At 41.7% G+C, this 21,786-nt stretch overlaps 1 protein-coding gene across 5 annotated transcripts in view; it reads right to left on the minus strand.

Moving 5' to 3' along the window:
- The window catches only part of msi (RNA-binding protein musashi), a 105,600-nt gene that overhangs the window by 1,596 nt on the left and 82,218 nt on the right, over nucleotides 1-21,786 (minus strand). For 4 of the 5 annotated variants that reach the window (XM_011506534.1, XM_011506558.1, XM_011506550.1 and 1 more), the window contains exon 3: nucleotides 869-1,148. In XM_011506534.1, coding sequence (XP_011504836.1) covers nucleotides 869-1,148 — 280 coding nt within the window. Of the gene's footprint in view, nucleotides 1-868; nucleotides 1,149-9,761; nucleotides 10,042-21,786 lie in introns of those variants that run through there. The other variant, XM_011506566.1, reaches the window with a different exon arrangement.

The raw sequence follows: 21,786 nt of genomic DNA on the forward strand, positions 1-21,786 counted from the left end.
GCCTGCGGCCATGCAGTCGAGGGATCCCTCGGTAATTTTACAATTGCCTTGGAGAAAGGACGGCGACGAACGAGAATTAGCTTTGTCTCGCGTGCCTCCGCGCAAGGAAAATCACTTTAAACAATGCTCTCCTACGCGTCGGTTTCCCCTCCCCGACTCGATGACTTTAGCCGCGTTTACCAACCCGTCCCCCGCAAGCAGCCGAGCTCCCACCCTCACTCCCCACGATGTCCGTGGTTCAAGTCGAGTCTCGCATAGACTTCGAAACTACATTCGCGATAGACGTGACATGTGGGAAAATCACCATCCTTGACGCATCGCGTGTGCTCCGTCGTTATCATCGCTATTTATACGCTTGCGTACACAAGTATTAAGCGTACGAGTTGAAGGAGGCCAACGATCGTATCATTGCAAAGCGAAAGTACATAATCCATGAAAGTGGCCAAACGCGTCATAATATCAGCCCCCCTCAGAATAACGACCCTCCCCAGACGGAGAGCCTCGATCGACGAGATACGGAGCTGGGATGCGGGTCGAGATGCGGACGTGTGTGGTGCGGACGTGAGGTGATTTGGTGGGTGTTTGTACGTGTGTCCGTGTGTGTGCGTGTGTGTGCGTGTGCGTGCGTTTGCGAGTGTATTTCGTGGTAGCGGTAGAGGTAGAGGTAGAGGTAGAGGTAGAGGTAGAGGTAGTGGTAGAGGTAGTGGTAGGGGCATGGGAGAGAGAGAGAGGGGGGGGGACGTTTACAAAGGGGTTCGAAGGAATAAAACCTCGTCGATTAAAGATCCCCGGTCGTACACCGCAGAGCACTCTCGCTCTTTTATCCCGGCTAGGTAGGGAGCAAGACTCGGATCGAGCCACTACGAACCTGCGTGACGGGGTCCTTCATTATGAGGACGTCGGTGACGGTGCCGAACATGCCGAAGTACTCGCGCAGCTTCTCGCTGCTCGTCTGCCATGATAGACCCCCGACGAAGAGCTTGCCTGGGGCGGGGTCACCGCTGTTGGGTGTGCTTCTGCCGGAGCTGCTCGAGTGACTGCCGTTTATCGGCACCAGGGTGTTATGGAACTCGTGGTCGATGCCGGTGCCGTTGGCCGCAGCCGCGGCAGCGGCAGCTGCCGCTGCAGCCGCCGCCTCCATACCAGCGCTGCAACATGCACCAAATCGATCGTTTTTCAATGACTATTGCAAGTCTCTCTTTTTAATCGTCAGCAATAGCTCGGGTGGCTCTAACGCGAGAGAGGCCTGAGAATAAACCACAAGCGTTTGTTAGCCCAAGCGTCTTTGGCTTAGCCTAGGTACACTTGGACGCGGGGATAATTGCGTCATTTCCTCGCGCATCGATAATATCGACAATCAAACTCGCGTCCTTTTTGGATCGCCCGCGACTCATCCAATCAATGTCGGGCGTCGCAATCGTGCAAGAGCTCGTATGAAGTAAATGCAGAGTGCGTTGATTGTCGTGGGAAGGGGCATTGAATTAAAACAATGCTCGCTAAATTCCTAAAATTGTTAAAGACAGTAGTGCGCTACTTGATTTAAAAATTTTGTATTTGTATTCAGGGGTGATAAATATCGCGCGGTTATATTGTTATTCACAATCTAATGCCACGATATCTAGTTGCAATGCATCGTAGTAATTTGTGAAATCCAAATTGCTCGCTGCTATAACGCATTGAACAATGGAAGAATGGAAGTTTCAAGGAAAATAGTGATATTCCGTTTACGAATGGCTCGTCAATAATTATTGATTAAAATTCTTTGTAAACGTCCACAAGCAGCGCTGAAGCGTACATATTTTGAATTCTAAATTGTTCATTATGAGGACATTTACGCCGAGTGTACTATTAATTATAAAATAACAATGCAATTTGCGTTAATCGCCCAACATGTTAAATGACCCTGTGGCTTGAACAAATGAGTAAACTTGTATCGACTGTGCAAATATTAGCATAGCCGTACGAAAAGCCTCCTCCTTGCATAATGCCATTACAACACTTTTCCAAGTCCGCCGCGGGGCTTTGAAATTTTTAGTGGGGTTCCCCGGACCAACATCGATATTCTTCGTGCGCACATATTGCTCTTATTGCTCCGTCACAGTAGCATGGCAGGGACATGGGATAATCGGGCATAAATGTTGAAACATAAAATTGAATTTTTGCCTTTCTCACTGCACGCAGCATAAGCGAGCGTTACGCTCCTTTGACGTCACGTGAACAAAAATATTCTACAACCCGAGAAATCCCTGTTATCCAATAGTAAGTAAGTCTTTCGTAAATTCCGCTCTGCCCTTAAGCTACGCATTGAAGAAAACAATAGCGCCAGTTTTGCCCTTGCCTCTTACTCTCTCTCTCTCTTTCTCTCTCTCTCTCTCTCTCTCTCTCTCTCTCTCTCTCTCTCTCTCTCTCCACGTTTCTTGAGGGCGCGCGCATCTGCGCACCCTCGCATACGCATACAGCCATCCAAATTCAACCAGCCGATATGTGCGTAATAGAAGCCCATCCCTTATATACGGCGCCGCGGACGTAAAGTAGGCAAAGAAAGTTGCCCACACTGGCATCCATCCATCCACCACCCCTTGCACCTTTTCACAGTTCGACTAATAGAAAGGAGGCGAGGCGCGCGGATATAGCAAGCGAGACGGAAGCGGGCGCCGAGTGAGGAAGGAAGCGGGGGCGCACACCACTAGCACATCCACCCCCACCATCATCAGCGACTCCACCGTCGCTGCCCACCGCCACTGACATCGCCACGACCGCCACCGTCGCCTCGGCCGCCGTCATCACCACCACCATCAGCAGCGATAGTAGCAACAGTGGCAACAGTAACAACAGCAACAGCGGCGATAGTAGAGATAGCAGCAACAGCAGTAGTAACAGCGGCAGTGGCACCACAACCAACACCATCACCATCTTCGCCACCACCACCATCGCTGCCCCCCACAGAAGGGGATGGTTCCGAGAGAGTACGCGGATCAATATACTCTCGTGTTCCGGTAGCCCCGCTTCTCTCTTTCTCTCTCTCTCTCTCTCTGTCTGTCTGTCTGTCTCACTCTCCCTTCCTCACTCAATTATAAATGTGTGTGTGTATGTATATATATATATATATATATATGGCTCTCTCACTCTCCCCCTCCGTGTGGGGATGAGTGCGCGGGCGAGCGGCGCAGCGGGTGGCCACCGAGGGTTCGCATCCCGCCGGGGTGGAGGCGCCGCCGCCGTCGCAGTGCCGTGGAGAAGTTCGATCGAGCAGCTTGTACCCGAATCCCTGCGCGAGAGTCCGCGAATCCACGCAGTAACGCGCGACAATTAGTCGCGAGCCGGTGCAAAGCGACACGATTGAACGGTGATATACCGGTAAAAATCGTACGGCTGGAAGAATTAGGGATGGAGGAAAAGAGGTAAGGATCGATGGGATGAGAATGGACGTCATCAGCCGGCCTTGGGACGGGAGGCGCTCTTCCTTACGCCGGAGGAGTGTGTTCCTTTTGTTCCTGGTAAGCAGAATCATCGCAGACGGAAGCGTCGCGCGGTCGTGGATATTGTCCTGTCACAGCAGTACGCCTTATTCGAATTACTGGTGTGATAGGACATTGTCCTTGACTCGCGGCCGCTCAACACAGAGCAGCCAAGGACCGCGATAATGACAGCGGCGAGTCCCGAGGCAGCAACCTAAAGAGAAAGGAGAGAGACAAACGGAGTGTGCAACGAGGAGGCTCGACGCATTCCGGGTTGTCGCTGACGCGTTAGATACCGAGTGTAACAATGGGGCGGGGGCGAGGGGGAGGGCTGGGGGGACGAGGTGAGGCCTGCGAGAAAGGAAGTAGTTGGGGGCATGCGATTCGCGGCCGGTCGATTTTCATGAAACGCGATCGCCTCCCAAAGAGAAACGGAGTTACGGGGTGGCGAGAGATCGTTTTTTGGCCGAGGGAGTGGGCGCGCGCGCGCGAGGTGGGCGGGGTGCGCGACGATGCTACGCTGCGCGCACAAAGATGGTCGCCGGAAGCGGGAGATAAACATATGTGCGATCCGATGGGGCCGAGTTGCCGGCGATCGGGAGTAAGCGCGTACGAGAAGCCAAGGGGAACTGGGTGGGGCGCGGACGGGGGTGGATCGAATTTTTGGGGTTGGGAGGGAATGGGGAGCAGCGCAAAGAGGCAAGCCTCTAGGGCGAAGTACCAAGGGGCCCCGTTGACTCGGCTGAGCGATATGGTTATACACCCCGGTCGATAAAGGTGCGGCACGGGCGCTCGTAGTTGCTGGGCATCGTGTAGTGGGTAGCCTAGGAGGAGGAGGAGGAGGAGGAGGAGTACGGATGTCGAGGCTACTGAGAAAATGGAGACTTTGGCGTCCGTCAGCTGTTTGTGGGGGTCCCGTTTTGTCGGGTCGCGCGAGAAGTAGTCGCAGATGATGCTACCGCCCCTGCCCGTAACCCATCGGGTGTCAAACGAGTGCGCCGGTCGCTAATGGTACGGTGACGGTGTCGGTGTCGGTGCCGGTGGCGGTAGCACAAAATTAGCGGCCACGGGACGTGGGAACAATGATAGCGCGTGTACGTCGTCGCCGTCGGCAGTGACGAGCTCCGCTCGCGCAATCGATACAGGCGTAGCGAGTAGTAACGCGGCCCCGTGCCGCTGCGCGTACACGAACTCTTTTAGCCGATAATCGATAGGCGGGGCCGTAGCCAACAACGTTCACCCCATAATCGGGTCATGTTTCTTCGATTCAGTCAAGGCTATAAAAGAGTGGCGTCGTCGCGGGCGCCGATGGTAGTGGTGCGCCTTTGACCTCCCATTACCCTAAATGCACGTGCGGAGGCGCAGACACGAGCTTCCCCGTGGATACTTGTCGGCGACAAGCCACACTGGTTCCCGAAAGTATGGGGTCGAACCAAACTCCGGGTTGGGTAGAGGACGGGGGCGGCGCGTAAACCCCCGCTAATAACAAAATATTCGTGTCTTTATCTCTCTCTCTCTCTCTCTCTCTCTCTCTCTTCTCTCTTCTCTCTTTATCTCTGCCAGGGACGCCGGACTTTGATCGATCGCGCGTACGAGGGTGCGAGCGAGGGAACGACCTCTGCCAGGGACGAGGAAATAAATCTGCGAGGGGGTGGCTCGGGAGGGAAGCTTTGATGCTTTTTGTGAGACTCCTCGGCAGGAGCTGGGCGCGAGCTCGGGTACTAGAGTTCTAGAGCAGGCAACTCGGATCCGTGGCTCGGATCCTAAGAAGGAGTCGCGGGCTCGATTGTGCGCAGCTGCGAATGAAGTTGAGTTTTACTAAGCCAGCACGTCGACGGGCACGAATCTATCGATTGCCGAAAGGGACAACAACGGACGGGAGTGGCGGACGAAAAGCGCAGAGATAAAGAGCCGACTCCCGTCCTCGTCGAGTCGCGCCTTAAGAAATATAAATGTAGGCTATTTAAATATAGTTGGGGTTCGGGGACGATGTCTGTTCTCAACCTACGGCCCAAATTCATGAGCCTGAGCATTTTTTAATGAGCTTAGTGCGTTAAATCCAATGTCGGCGCAGACTGGCTATATGGTTAAGACAAGAGACGACTATCGGTCGTTGGGGGGGGGGGGGGTGTTGTTTTTGTGGATGAGGTTGTTATTTAGCGATGGGCGGTAGAGCCGAACGGGCAACGATTATTTCAATGTTATTTCCTTGTTAAAAAGCGCCGCGATCAAGGGAAACTTATTTTGCAAGGCCGGGGATTGTGAAGCGGGAGGGCATGACGACTCGCCGTTGCCGGACTAACGTGCGGATAACGAGCGTCGGAGCGGCGTGTAACGAGGGGTAGGAGGTAGGCAGCCGCCAGTCACGTTAGACAGCCAATACATAATAAGAAAAAAGTATATAATAAAATGGGGGTTGGACGCGGGTGGGGTGAGAGGTGGTCAGAGAGAGAGAGAGAGAGAGAGAGAGAGAGAGAGAGAGAGAGAGAGAGAGAATCAAGACGAACGAGTGGGAGTCATATAGAGTGGAAAAAAACGGAGCCGAAAGAAAAGTGCCTTCGACGAGGGGTTAAACGAAACGTGGCCCCGCTGCCTCGGGGACGCTACTTCACTACAAGGATAGGCGGTCGGCCCCTTTCCTCTCGGTTACCGCCCTGCCACCGGCCCTCGACAAGCCCAAACCCGCCACCCCGCAGCCGGCGCTCCACGCCATCGCCGTGCCGTTGCGTTGCGAGGGCTGCGCTGCACTACGTAAAGGGGATAAATCGTTCGGGTCATGTCGGTCAGATGGCGGCACTGTTGCAACGCCGTCTCGCGTCCCACCCTCGCACCGTTTCAACCCTCTCGCTCGCAACCCCGCGGCGGACAAGCATCCGCGCTGCGAGGCGCTTTCACCCTACCCTTCCAGATTCCCCCGTTGGCACTGGCAATGACACTAGATTCCCCAGACAAACGCCCGCTTACGTGTGTTCGGAGAGACGTGTTCGGGGGGAGGGTTCGAATGTGCGTGAATGTATGCGCTCGTTTTGCACCTTTTCCCGTCGTTTCCTACATTACTCTCGTACCACCTATACACGACGATCAAGAGCCATTTCGTCGTTTCTTGTGTCCTGCTTCAACAAAAGCTGAAACTGACAAGCCGAGAAAGGCGCATCCATCTATTTGTCCCTTTTCCTCCCTCCCGATCCGCCGCCCATAGGCCACCCCCATCTTCCACTTCCTGAACAAGGGTTGCGCAAAACAGAAGATAATGAGAAACAAACGGCAATTGATAATCGAGGGAGAGAGGGCAGATCGCCGCGTGTTTCACTTATCAAGCACGGACATAATTGTCTATGCGGCGCAACGCTGGGACAAAAGAGAATATACGATAGGTCGTAGAGCTTACGGTAACACGAGAGACTTTTATACAGAAACAGTTGGACATTTCATTATTTACACTAACACAAACACAAACACACACACACACACACACACACACACTCTGCATTATGTATAATACAACGTGCATCGAATTCTATAATCCCCCGTCACTTTTAATCTGATTTTTTTTAGTATTTCTATGATTTCTGGTATGGTTGGGACATCTACGAGGTTCGTATTTAAAAAATAAAAAAAAAACAAATTTAAGGAGCGTCTGCCAAATTGCGCGCTACTCGTTTTCTTAATTCCTACATTCTATCCTCACGATGTATAAATAATAATTTTATATTTATACTATAGATGAATGGAACTGTATTTTTCGAATTTGTTATATAACGCACTGGTTACATAAAGTTTGCATATTATAATAATGAATTGAAGCCCACAATGGCATACGTAAAAATCATAATAACCAATAATATGTACGATTTTTTCATTGAACTTTACGTTTTCATGTTAATGCATGTCAGCAGCTCTTATGAATGCTTATTTATTTATAAACACACTTGGTTTTCTTTTACTTTATTTCCTCATTATTAAATTTGCACAAAAGCTATTATTCAACGCACGCACTACACGCTCGTATATACAATTAAATTAACAAAATATAAATTAATTGAATTATTTTTATATTTCTTATATATATATATATATATATATATATATATATATATATACGTATATTCAGAGTAAGATAATATTCATTGTTAAGAGGTGTATAGGTCAAATATCTACATATATATGTACAGATGTACATTTGTTACGTAAAATAATAATGGAGAAATTTGCTGCAAACCAACTGAACATTGAACTTTTGTAGAATCGTAATTTTACAAGGTCAATAATCTCATTGCAGCAGACACGATAAATAGAATAGGAATGTCAGTTAGTGAAGCGAACTAACGACAAACAACACGTACTCCTACTGTTGATAATGTAGATTGGTATGGTTAAAAACCGTACGTTATAGGGAACTGCTTTGTCGGCATTATACAGTTACCATCAGTTGATAAAAAAGCGACCTACTTAGGCGCAACCATTAGCAGAGTGGAATATTGAGCGACGTGAAGGAAATAATGAATAAGGTATCATTCGGTATGTTTCATTTCACGTAAACTTATAGGAATAAAAGTGTTTAATACGTTTAAGTTGTCCGCAAACGCGAATAGATGCAATTGCCTCACGCGAAAGAGATCGTGTAAAACAAGCAAAAATTAATAATGCAAGTTAAAAGAGATGTTGCTTAGTCAATAGATTGGGAATTATGTCCAATTGATTTTCGGAATTAAATAATCTTGGGCATCAGAATATTATGATCGAAATGAAAATCGTTGGCTTATAACGTACATAGGATGCTGAGTGTTAGAGTTACAATAATAATCGATTAGGGGATCGCATATGACGGCGAAAAAATTATTATCATTTAAACGATTGATCAATATCCTCTATAAGCCTATATAAATTTAATTAACTGCTGAGTATGATAAATGTAACAAAATAACAATATACGACGAGTTACCTACCACCCATGTACAGCGTATATATAAGCATTTACATTGATATATATATATATATATACGGGCGTGTGTATATGTATGGATGTGTGTATGCGCGTATATAAAAATAAATATATAAAAGGAATAAGAATACTAATAAATTAATGCATTGGTTTAAATAATGGCAGAGCATTAATTAAGAGGCTACCAACCAGCATAGACAGTAACCCCCAATAACCCACTGTTACCGATTAAATTTATAACAGTTCGATAGTCTAATGGGGAATATGATTATTGAAAAAAGATGAATTAATCTGATTTCAGCTAAGTCGGGGTGAGTCGCGCTCGAAGCTTGAAGCTTCTGGCACAACGCTACAAGCACTCTAATAGCGTACCTATGGCTCTATTAGAGACTTTCTCAAAAGCCTTCGACCACGAGTTATCTGTACACTTGTTTTGGCTATCTCGAGAATGTTCCTTTAATAGAGCTAATGCTGGTGCCGTTATTTCGGTTCTCTTTCTGCGACTTTATTGCTTGTACCGACCCAGTATTGCCTGACCTTGTCTATGCGAGCACACATTTAAAATAATCACTAGTCGACAATAGTGTATATGGTCGTCGATAAATAAAAGTCGCGGTCGCAATGTCGAAAAGCAATAGGTCCTTCGACTCATCTCTACTGGTAAGAGAAGAAAAATTCAAAATTAATCGCATTTATCGCCTCGGGCTTAACACGCGAATTATATATTAATATTAATATTAGCCGAACGATCATAGGTCCACGTTTTTATTAATATCCCTTCAGTCGTATAAAATCTTGCATCTTTGAATAAAGTGATAGAAAGTAGGAGGAGCGGAGTTTGTGGACAACGTAATCCAGCCGCATTTATCCGGTGAGCTTAATGAAATCCGAGGTGAAAGAAGGATGCACGTGTGTCCGAGCATCCGAGTATGCCGGATGTCGCCCGTGTCTAATGGTACGTAAATACGAGGGTAGAGAAATGATCGAGAAATAACAAGACGCTAGGCGAAACACGCGCGCACACGTCTCTGTCTCTGTCTTTCTCTCTCTCTCTCTCTCTCTCTCTCTCTCTCTCTCTCTCTCTCTGCCCGTATTTCTAAATCTGCCTGACTGCGTTGTGCGTTGTACGTTGTACGTTGTGCGTTATGTATTATTGTGTATTGTTGTGTATTGCGTTCTGTTGGTGTGGATGGATTTTTTGCCTGTGTTATGCCTCGTGCATTAATATTACATTAAAGAAGTAAAATTGAGCGATAGAAAGGTTAAAGAGAGATAGTTTGTCTAAACAACTGTGGCGATATGACAAATAAATTTCGCTCCTTACTTTAATACTCGCTGTAAATGTGTGTTGATGACATTACCTGCGCAGTGCCAGCGGCTCCGCCGACTCTGATCGGTAGGACGTGTTACTCTAATGACGCTGGCGTCATTGTCATTGGCTTGGTTATTAAACGGCGCTTGGCAACGTGTGTGATATCGGCGGGTCGCCGGTCCGGCGTCGTAACGCAGGCAAAAAGTCTGCGCCGTCGCCAGGGACGCGGGTTTCGCACGAGAAATACTTTTTCTCTTGCGCCCTATCCCCGGCGCCCCACTTCTCATCCCTTTTCTAACAAAGAGGACGCTACTCGACAATAGCTCCTCCGCTTTATCTCACTCCTGATCCTTGAGATCCTACGGAACCATTAAGGTACACAACAGAACGAGACAGAAAATAACAAAAATAAAGTTAAACTCTGAGCACTCTGTTGGTAATAATTACTAAGTACTGGCGATATTATTTTATGTCTGTGACATTTATGTAACAGAAATATTTGATTGCCGTTTTCTCAGTTTTCCAATTCATTATGATCGTGCAATATCAACATTAGAGTGTTATGTACTATAAGATTAATATTAACGTTCTCTCAATAATTACCATCAAAACTAACGATATCAATATTACGACAAACTTTTATAAATATAAATATATCTATATATGCATGTATGTACATATTTGTGTATACGTGTATGAATGTTGATATGAATGTATGCAGAACGTATGGGCGAATTTGTCGATGTGCGTACGTGTCAGTGCGAGTATGTTGGAATGTGCAATAGTATGTACGTACACGCGCGCGCGTATACGTGCGTGCATGTATCCGTGTGCGCGTGCGTTTGTATGTGTGCGCGTGTGTGAGTGCCTGTGTGCCTGTATATTAAAATTCATAAGTGCATATATACATATATTCGGGCGTGTTTAAAATGAAAAATCAATTATCGTTTAAAAAATAGTATATATGTACATGTGTGAATTTATAATACGCATTACACACCGATTGTTAAAAAGAGTTAAACAAAGTTTTCTATGCCAGACAAGAGTTAGGAGATAATACAAATGAATAGGATTTATTAAGAAAAAGGATCAAAAAGAGCAACAGCAAAACTACGGCTTTCAGCATTTTGTTCAATACTCATGTAAGGATGTAAACGAAAAAAATAATATGCAACTTTGTGTATTATTATACATATTACATAAGAAAATAGTCACATCAAAAAAGCCTAGAATATCTACTTTGCCCTTCTTAATACGCCTTGTTGCAATCTTTCGAGACGTCTCTCTCTCTCTCTCTCTCTCTCTCTCTCTCTCTCTCTTATTCAGTTATCCACTCTTACTCCTTCTCCTCGATTCTTTTAATCTTTCTCTTGAGTACGAGCTCATTCGCCCGCTAAACTCCAGTCCGCTATACTTTTTTCTGTCATTCCTTTCTTCTCCCAACATAGGCTCCTTTTCTCTCCGTTTCCCTCGCGCCCCTTCTTCAAATTGCGTCCCGCAGACAACAATCGCTGCGTTATTTTACACTCTATGTTTTTTTTTACATCACTCCCCTTACATCTTCCCTCACTCTACGCTCGCGGACTTTACGATCCGAGGCGCGTTCTCTTCTCTTTCGCGGTATCGAAAATTGCAAATTCACTCCTCGTTTTTTCATCTTTCTTCGTTCACCACTGCCACACTACCGTAGCAATTTCGGGAAACGTAGCAGTAAAGACACGCAAAACCAGCAATTATGTGGCTTTAAATGTAAATGAGAAACTTCATAAATTCCCGCAATAACCGAAAGGAGGGAGAGTATAGCCAATTGCTTGTATGTACTTGTAACTTAGCTGGCATCCATTTGGCCTGATTAATGACGAGACATTTTATACGCGACTCTTAGCAAATATAGAAAAGGCCAAAGATATGTAGGATTAGCTTAAAGCATTGACCCTATGAATTTCTATAACTGATATTTCAATTGGAATTCAAACTCGCCACGATCTTTATTTTCCTCGATTATATCAAATGAAAGCCAATTTATAATTTTGCACAACTCTATGATATTAAGTTAATATTATTCTGCTCAATAATAGGCGACTCATTATTTTTCCTTTGCATTTTTAACATATTTAAGAAAAAACTGCAATAAAAGATTTTTCGCTTAAGGAATTTACGTGATTTTCTCACAGTACAATTACCAGCACCTTTATTTTTTAATGAGGCACACATTTGCATAAAACAAGTTCTATTATAAAGTCAATATTTATTAACGATTCAGTAAAATCCTTATTTACATTTTGAGTTTATTGGCACGTGCTCAAATCAATTTAAAAGAGAAAGATGATAGGATGGGAAGGGGAAAGAGAGTGAAAGATAGATAGATAGATAGACACAGAGAGAGAGAGAGAGAGAGAGAGAGAGAGAGAGAGGAAGTGAAGAGACTCGATCGTACAGTACAGTGTTGTGTAGCTACATAGATATCTGTCCTACAAAACCTACTTTACGTACGTAGAAGCAGAGCATGCCAACGATGTGTCACTCACATATACATGCACACCTAACCACCCACCCACCCATATGCTCGCGCACACAAACTCGCACAAAATCGAGGGACACGAGCACGCGCGCGCGCGCGCGTTATAAATTCCCTGGAGTTACAACTGATGAGTAGGAGAGTGGGAACAAGTCACTTACTTGAAAAGACCGTTAATAGTTAATAATAGGCTAGTGAAAGATATTTTCCATTATCATGTTTTACCTTAAAACAACAAAGTCAACAGACTTATTCATTATATTCTTTGTCAAAGTTCAATGCTTCATCTAAGGTAATGTAACAACGAAAAGTAGATATATATGTAAAATTTATATATACAGGCAATAGCAGTGCAAGTTAATCAAATAATGACATTTCAGATAAAAGTATGAAGCTTACTACATGAATGCAAAATTTATAGGAAAATGTCTCGAGAATAGAGATTACGATTATTAATTACGATTTATTTTACGATATATTCAATTAAAGCTATTTAAGTGACCGATGATTACTAAATTATTCTCTTAACTGCAACTAGCTAATTGATTAGTCAATCGTAAATCTAACTAAACGTTTTGCCTATCTTAATATAAAGAAGTTTAATTCGTATCACGTGTTACACGTAAGGACAAATCCATAAAAATCGAGCAAAAAATAAACATACAAGTTCACTCGTACAATACCAAACTACATAGTTAATGTTTATTTAGCGTTTCAATTTGAAATAAATTTTAGAGAGTATAAATGAAATCTTCTAATTTTTACAGCGCATAAAATAATCTGAAAGTACAAAAGATTTTATGACGATCTGATCAATATTGGATAAAATAAAATAATTCCCACAAACTCAGATTGACTCCTATTCTTCTTATTCTCTCTCTCTCTCTCTCTCTCACACACACACACACACACACACACACACAATCACTCACTCTCTATCTATCTCTCTTTTACGTACGCTTGCTCGTACACTCGTGTACACACGCGAGCGTACTCGTGTCGGGTTCCATACAACAAACTCTTTCTCACTCACTCTTCCGTCCCTTCTCTTATTCCCCTTTGTCGACCATCTTTTTGTCATGAAAGTATCTCACGTCCGAATTTTCTTGCTCGCACAAAGCCGAAAGACCACATTTGTCGTTTCACTCATACGTGCGCATAAATAAGAGGACCAAAATATGCATTCCCATATTATTTAAAAATATAAAAACAACTTTTCCAAAAGTAGGATTTAAAAAAAATAAATAAATAATAATAACAATAATAACAATAGAACATAAATAGAAGATTTTCCTGATGATCTTATTTAATTATATGGATAATGAACTAATATTTTTTCTCCTTATTGTTTATGGGAGAAAAATTTTAAGCGATATGTTACTCCAGTTATCTGGAATTTTAAATCTTCCAATATGAAATTTATTAAATAATCAGTACATTGAAAATTAAATTCTATATATAATTTTGATAGCAATAGAAATATAATTATTTTTAAGAATAATGTTTCATTGGAGGTCGAATATCCCTTTTGATATTGTTTTCAATATTATCTCACATGTATGGAAGCTGAACCGTAGGCAAGTACACCGTTAATGTACATACATATTAAGTAAATCAAATGATTTTTGTATGCTAATAATAATTACTAGTAAAAATCAGTAAAAATTATGAATATTTTTTAATATAATGATTTTAGAATGTGAAAAGGCAAAAAACAAAGGTAAGCGAAATTATCGTGATTAGCTCCTAAGCCAATTAATCTTAAATTCGAAAATCCAATAAAAGAAATCACAGTCCGAATCACGAAATATAAGTAAAAACATTGCTCGTGGCTTTGGAAGTGGGCCTCAGTCGATATTTATGCTTTCCACTCGCATTCACTGTTAAAAAAAAAAAGTCAAACTTTCCCTTGATCGCCTGGCCACGTGAATATTATATTTCCGAATGATTAAGCGAGAGTCGCCAGAATGAAATGGAGACTTATTTAAGGAGGGGCGGTGATCGACCTCTGGTAGACGTTTTCATCCGGAAGCAACGCCGACTGCTTAGACCTGACGGTTCGTCACCCGCTTGACCACTACACCTTTGTACGTCGTGGTTTTATCGAGGGTGACTTGAAAAATGAATTCTGAGCAATATCCTACCCCCGCCACCTTCCATCCTTTCAACCCTCGTCCCTCCCACCCTCCCACTACCGACCAATAAGATCTTTTGCGATTCTTGACAATCGCTGACATGTAGCTACAGTGTGATTAAACGCTTCGATCCCTTCCCGCCCTTTTTCATTCTCGCCAAATTCGAATGTAGTCCCCATACCCTGTGTGTACAAAGACAGATGAAAATTAATTCTTCCGGGTAATTAGTCCGTTTAGAAGATGGGATTGATCGTCTAAATAGACGATCGATTAATACACCATATATAGCAACAATAATCTCCAATATCTAACCACTTGATATTGGCAATCACGGTGTATATGATCTTACATGAAAAAGAATCTGTACAATCCGATATCGAAAAATCACTATCACCAATCGTCTCTTATACACTTGCATAACAATTACTCGGCATTGTTAAATAACACTTTATTAAATGAAGTTATGAGAAAATGTCAGAATTATCGTTAATGTAGCAAATGTGTATTTCGATTAAGCGTGAATCCTAAAATTTGTAAAATTTATCAAAGAAAATACAATTTCTTATAAAACAGATGTGGCCTAAAGTTTCTTTTACATTTCTTATAAAGTTGGAAAATAAATTTTTCTCGCGTAAGTTTTCACACTTTGTTATAAATAATCTTTTGTAGAAAATGTTAAGCACGAATAAATTAAATCCAATACTCAATGCGCACATAACAAGACAGATATTCTTTCAGTAATACTACATGTGATCATTTTTAAAAATAATATAAAAAGAATATGCTTGAAAATTAATATCCAACGAATATGAAATATTGTTCTTTAATAAAAACATCGTTTAAATACTTATTATAGGCAATGAATAAACAAATACACAAGGTAAATCATTTTAAAAAAGGACTGCGATGATAAAAAAAAAAAACAAATTTCTGACAATATAATATATTGAAGAGAGAAAAGTAGATAGTATCTAATCGAATATATAGTCAATCCATAATACAACGTAATAATGTTGTATTTACGCACTTACATCTGACATAGAGTAAATGAATGCGAGAAACCGTAGTAAAAAGACCAGGACTTGGGAAGACCTTCGCTTCATTTAGGCCACACGAGCCTTAGATTACAGTGTCTTAACGTGAAAGAGAAACGCGATACTCGTTCAGCGTCCTTGTGTGCATGTGTTTGTGTGCGCTCGCGTAAGCGCGAGCACGGATAATGACGTGAAAGAGCGAAAATGAAAGAGAGAGAGAGAGAGAGAGAGAGAGAAATTAGTTTTTGGGGTTTCCAGATCGTCCTTACTGCGGCTTCTAACAACGTAATTCGATTTGACTGTCGCCTTCTCTCTTCTTCACTAAAACATTAGTTATATTTGCAATGTATCGCCAACCGACTGCATTATTACGCTGTCTACCTGACCGGATAGTCCTACCAACCAGACATACTGATTTCAAATAACAAAAGTGAGTGTTCTATTGGATTGGTGGATAATCCGTTAACTAGCAAAGTGAAAACGCAGACTCATTTATTTTTCCTCAAGCGATGTTCTATACACAAGAGAAAGAAGCCCAACGATGCGACATGAAACCTGAAAACGTACTTAAAAGCAATAAGATACTGGGTAAAATGAGATTGAAAAGAAGGGAAGACATTTTTTCACTCAGAGCATAACTAGCATTGCTTTACCTCTATTAAGTGAATAGACATCGACCGTGTCTAGTCTCTAAATACGGAGATAATTGTCAAAAACTTTTCATTTATTTGCCCAAGCACTGTTTCTCCATTTTTTTTTTATTTTTTTATTAATGCGCAAGCTAATTGATATCTAACGTTTGTCTGTCTCGCCACTGAAGCAAAACGAGCTCAAAATCGAGAAAGCGCGAAAAGGCCTTAAAGACGAAGCACTTGAAGAGTCGCCTCCGCCTCCCAACATTGTAAACTGAAGAATGCCGAATAAGAATCAAATAGTGCTCGATTTAATAAACTTACGAAAAAGAGCGTAACCCAAAATAAAAAAGAAAAGAAAAAAGAAGGATAAGGTTTCTCGCCCACTACCGGTGTACCTTTTCTCTACCCCCCCCCCCCCCCCCCCCCGCCCCCCTCCCCCCCCCCCCCCCCCGGTGCCAATCTCCCCCGCGCAAATGCACCGTGCCGTGTACACGCACATACTGAAGTCGACGTGCTGACCCGACCCGATGCGAATTCAATATGAAATCCTCATTTCCCGTGTTGCTGCTGCCGCTCTTTTTGCGGCTTCCGTTACACTCGCCAAAGCCATGAACAACCGAGTACCTCGCATCTGCCGTCTATCAGCTTTCGTAAAACTAAACGAGATGAAGCTTAGAATAAGGGCCTTTAAGAAGCGATAGATTAAGAAGACGTGAGCTCATTGCGCGTAAAAAAAGCGTATGTAAACGGCTAGAATAGTGGAGCCGATGACAATGTTGTTCCGAGCGGCCGCATTAACGCACAAGCCCGTATAATTAAAAAATTTTTCCGATTGAAATTAAGTAGTGGCCACGACGTTACTCCGATCAAACTCTTGAATGAAGCTTCAATACTGATGTAAATAAGAAATTTTCCTTTACGACACGTATCACCATCATGACAAAGCGAGACAATTCTATAATTATAAAATCTTTTTTATTGTTTATTATTATTATTATTATTATTATTATTATTATTATTATTATTGTTTGTTAACAGGATTATGGTACAAAGAATATATTTATTTTTCTAAGCAGTCGTATACAATTTCGATACATTTAATAATCCATTGCGATCCCTTTACAAATCATATGTTTATGCTTGATAACCTCTTTTTTCGTACATATTTTTACTTTGACGTTCACAACTTAATCAATTTTTCTAACCGATTATTAATTTTTGTATTTTATTAGCTACGTTGCGTTTCATACAAAATTGAAAGCAAACTGACACGTTGAGGAAACTTTCTAATTCGAAATAAAACGATAAAGTAGAATTCATGAATACATAAAATTGTATTTATAATTGTTGATACTTAAACTTTTAATATTAAATTTTTAAACTATCATGCCAGAAATATTTAATAGCTTTGATTTTTCTTATATCTATGAATTATGGAAGGAAATTAATTGAAAAATGTCTTTAAGAACTTCAGTCACTTATATAATATTTATTCAGGAAGTAAAGTGTTTTTAATTAAAAAATCGACTGGCACAAGTTTAAACCTTTTAAAATCTTTAGTCAGTATTTTACAATAAAACTACGATACTTCAAAATTACATCCGCAATACGAAATAATCATATTGCATGAAAGAAATGTATATATATATATATATATATATATATTCAATACGAATGGATACACACCATTATTGTTTTAATAGTTTGACTCTCACTGTGCTTTGCATATATTATAAATTTTAATTTTGTTGATCAAATACGTTGAGAATTCATATCTTCGGGAATTTAAAATTCTTTTTTATTTATTTATTTTTTTTTATTTTTTTTTTTTTGCATAACTATCAACAATAATTAATAACGGCCATTTTCATTAATACTCGATATTGCAAAATAAGAAACTCATCGATATTCGATAATAATCTATATGAGATAGATGGAATTAGGGAAGGTAGGATAGTTACATTTACTTATATAAAACGTTAAGATATTTTTCATCCAAATGTCCAAGCACTCCCGAGGACTCGCACGGTATAACAAAATTTTAATTCCCTGGCCAAGTGACTATCTCATAAAATATTTAATTAATGTATTACGAGTAATTTGGATCACAGAATACCCGACGAAAAAGTATTCCATTTATAAGCAGGGTTGCACAAATTATTGTTTTTCCAGAAATTTTGATCGATCATTATTCATAGAATTCAATTGGAGTCCATTAATTTTTAAAAAAATATTAGAATGTTTATTGTAAAATTTAACTTATACTTTCATTACCAAATAATTAAAATTTTCCAAATACATCTATATACATGGTAAAAGACTTGCAATGTTATTACTAAATTGAATTGTTTAAATTACTTTTTGTTATTATCATTGTTGAATATAAAATTTAATAATGAAACTGGAGTCTAACAAATTACAAGCACAGCAGCATTATAATCTTCCACATTAATCGCGTTGTTATTAAATCACTGATAATTAAAGAATGTAATTTTGTAACGGTAAAACTTCGAATGAGATGTGAACATTTTTGTCTCGATAATCTCATCCAACCATTATTCAAATACGAATTAACTTGTAGCCTAAAAACAAATATCGCCCAAGTATATGTAAAAATGAAAGACTAACAATTGAAAGCAGTTTACCTCGATTCTGTCTTTCTCACTTTGCTTTCAATTATATCCCATGCCATTGAAAAAGGCTTGATACAGTTATTATCGAACGATACAAAACTTTCTAAGAGCAATGTCTGCTTTAATATTTCAAAATTACTAGACAAAAGAACTCGTAATAATGATGAGGGATGTCTTCCAATTAGGTTTATAAAAAAAAAACTAAAAACTCATCTAGAAATTATCTACGCATTTACGCATACACCTTTACACTGCCTAGCTTACCTTATTACTTTTATACATTTATTCTAACTAATACATAAAGTATCCTTTCTCCAATGTTGTCTCGCATTTAGCAGTCAAATTTATTTATACATTAGTCAAAAATTATTGCCCTAACTGGACAAAAGAGATTGATTATTTATACATTTATGCCGCTAATACTGATAAATTATACGGACAAAGAACATATGAAATAACATTATATAATATAATGTACAATTAAATTAGCCGTGAAAATAATACGCGGCGAGTCATTTAATAGCGTGCAAATTTTTGGCAAATATTCCATTCTCAACTGTTGTCGTTGGCAATCATTCTACAACGAATGATAAAATATAACGTCTCTTAATTTCGCCGAATTTGGACTAAACATAGCATAAAATAGAAGAAAATATATATGAGAATATTTATTAAGTAACGCATTCATGGGTGTGAAAATAACCGACGTCGTAAGTTAATAAAATATATAGAGCAGTAACTTTTTCGGTTCAAACTTCGCAAACTAGGTAGTGGAAAGAAAGATTCTTCGAGCGTCTCCTCGCTAGCATCTGGCAAGAAAAAAAAGCTCTAGAGGCTCTAAAAGAAGCGTCGAGCATTTATTACGATCGAATATCCACCGTCTGTTTTATGTCCGCACATACACATGTGTAATCGCGCAGAGACCACGGCGCCGAAAAAAAATTGGAGCAGTCGTATTGCTAAGGGCTTGAGAGATAGAGATAGATACATAGAGAGATATAGTGATAGATGTAGATGGATAGAGTGAAATGAGGTAGAGAGAGAGAGAGAGAGAGAGAGAGAGAGAGAGAGAGAGAGTAAAAGCAAAACGCGTCAAATGGCGGCCAGGACTATGTAGCGTATCTTATTAGAAACAAATATTCATGTCACATATCCGTTAATCCGATGTCTGGCGCGAGAAGATTTAGTGGGGAAGGGCCGAAAGGAAAAGTGCGCGAGGCGTTCGATCGTCCGCTCCAAGGACTGCCCGAGTGTTGTACATCGCGCGAGGATGAGAGTGTGCGGTCGACGAGAAGGGAGGTGTGAGGGGTTCGAGCGGGGATGAGGCGGAGAGGACAGAGGAACACGTGCGACCTCGCGGCTAAGGCGCGTCGCAGTTCCTCGAACTCCTCGCGAGTCGCGAATTCCCCCTCCCCCCTCACGACGCCACCATTCCACTCGCTGCGCGTTGTCCGAGTGCGCCGTCGACGCAGGCACACGGGGTTCCACACTGTCTCCAGACGCAGCAGCGCCTCTAACCTACCGTAACTTCCGCCCCACCTCGACTCTACTCTGCTCTTTTCCACGTTTTCTCTTCAGCTCCTCTCCCCAGCCCAGTCCGATCGCCAATCGCCGCCATCTCCTTTCACTACTGGCCGTCGTCGATTCCCTACGCTCCTTCTCTTTGTTTTGAAGGAAGCCAGTCGCCGCAAAGGTTCCTGCGTCCTGTCGCACGCGCGCATATGGTCCGTTTTGAGCTAACCTATAATAATCCCAGCCAGTCCGCGCTCCCTTTGCCACACCAACACACGCGCGCGCTCGCAGCGCATACATTATATGTGTGTGCATGATTTTAGGATTGAATGCTCGACCGCTTTATTTTCTGCACGACTCGTGTAATTTAAAGGCGTGCACAGCATTCTCATTCGTATTGCCTCTAACATTTTGAGCAATTGTGACACGTGCAGCAATACAATGACCAGAAATTTAACACGAATACGCTAATTTTTTAAGCCTCATCAGTGTGGCCGTGTCTCAACAACACGCCCCGTGCTAGTAATGATTCTCAATCGCTTGTTAAGCCTCAGTGAAAAAGTGTGCGATTCTCTCTCTCTCTCTCTCTCTCTCTCTCTCTCTCTCTCTCTCGCTGTTCATCGAATAATTAAATAACCAATAAAAAAATTAAAAAATAAAAAATATAAAAATTGTTGATAATAAACATAATGGAGTTTACAAATATTGAGGAACGTGTATTTTATTGACATAACCTTCCAAATCATTCCTTGGACACATCTCGTTTTCTCCACACGACTTTCGGCTAATAATCGAATGTTTAGTGTTATATTTACACAATTTTCAGTCGCACAAGCTTTTTCAATTTCCATTCTAATATTACGCGTTAGTTACGCTTCATACACGCCACATGATTAGCGGACAAACGCGCTAAAACGCGACGACGTAATAATTGCAACGAGCGTATTAGTCGTGGTCAACGAAAATTTGTCCAACTGTTTTATACGGCCGGCTGGCTGTTCCAGTAAACCGCCTTCAACCAATTAATTTTGATTAATTTATCAAACCAAGTCGACGAGAAGTACGAGAATCGAGAAAAAGAAGAAAGATGGCAGTTTTGAAGAAAGCGTTAGCTCTTATCCGTCAACGAACCGCTCGCAATTTCATGGTGCACCACGAAAACTGATAAATTATAAATTATAATTGTAACACTTGCTTCTCTCACTTTGCTTCCTGTGCCACGCTCTCACGCCCTTATAATGTCCCGCTAAATAATATGACATTCCAAGCTGCAAATTATGCAAAAGCTTATAATGGATGTAAATTCTTTAAATCAAGGAGGAAGAGAATGTATTTCCTCGGACAAACATTACTCGTTCGTATCCCTTCGAGTTATCTTACGCTCTTTTCCACATATTTCGTTGCTTAACAAGCATGAAAATGATTATTATTTTACGTAATAATGCCCATTGGTGGGGGAGGCGGGCACCCATTAATCCATAATCTGTTACATAATTAAAAAAACGATGGCTGGCACATTGTTATAATCGATAAAGTTTCACCGTCGTATTCTCCCAGCCTCCTGCTCGCATTCTACCCGCTATATATTTCCCATTCTCTGTGCGTCC

The sequence above is a fragment of the Ceratosolen solmsi genome, unplaced genomic scaffold, assembly GCF_000503995.2.
Source record: "Ceratosolen solmsi marchali unplaced genomic scaffold, CerSol_1.0 scaffold10, whole genome shotgun sequence".
Classification (NCBI taxonomy): Eukaryota; Metazoa; Arthropoda; class Insecta; order Hymenoptera; family Agaonidae; genus Ceratosolen; species Ceratosolen solmsi.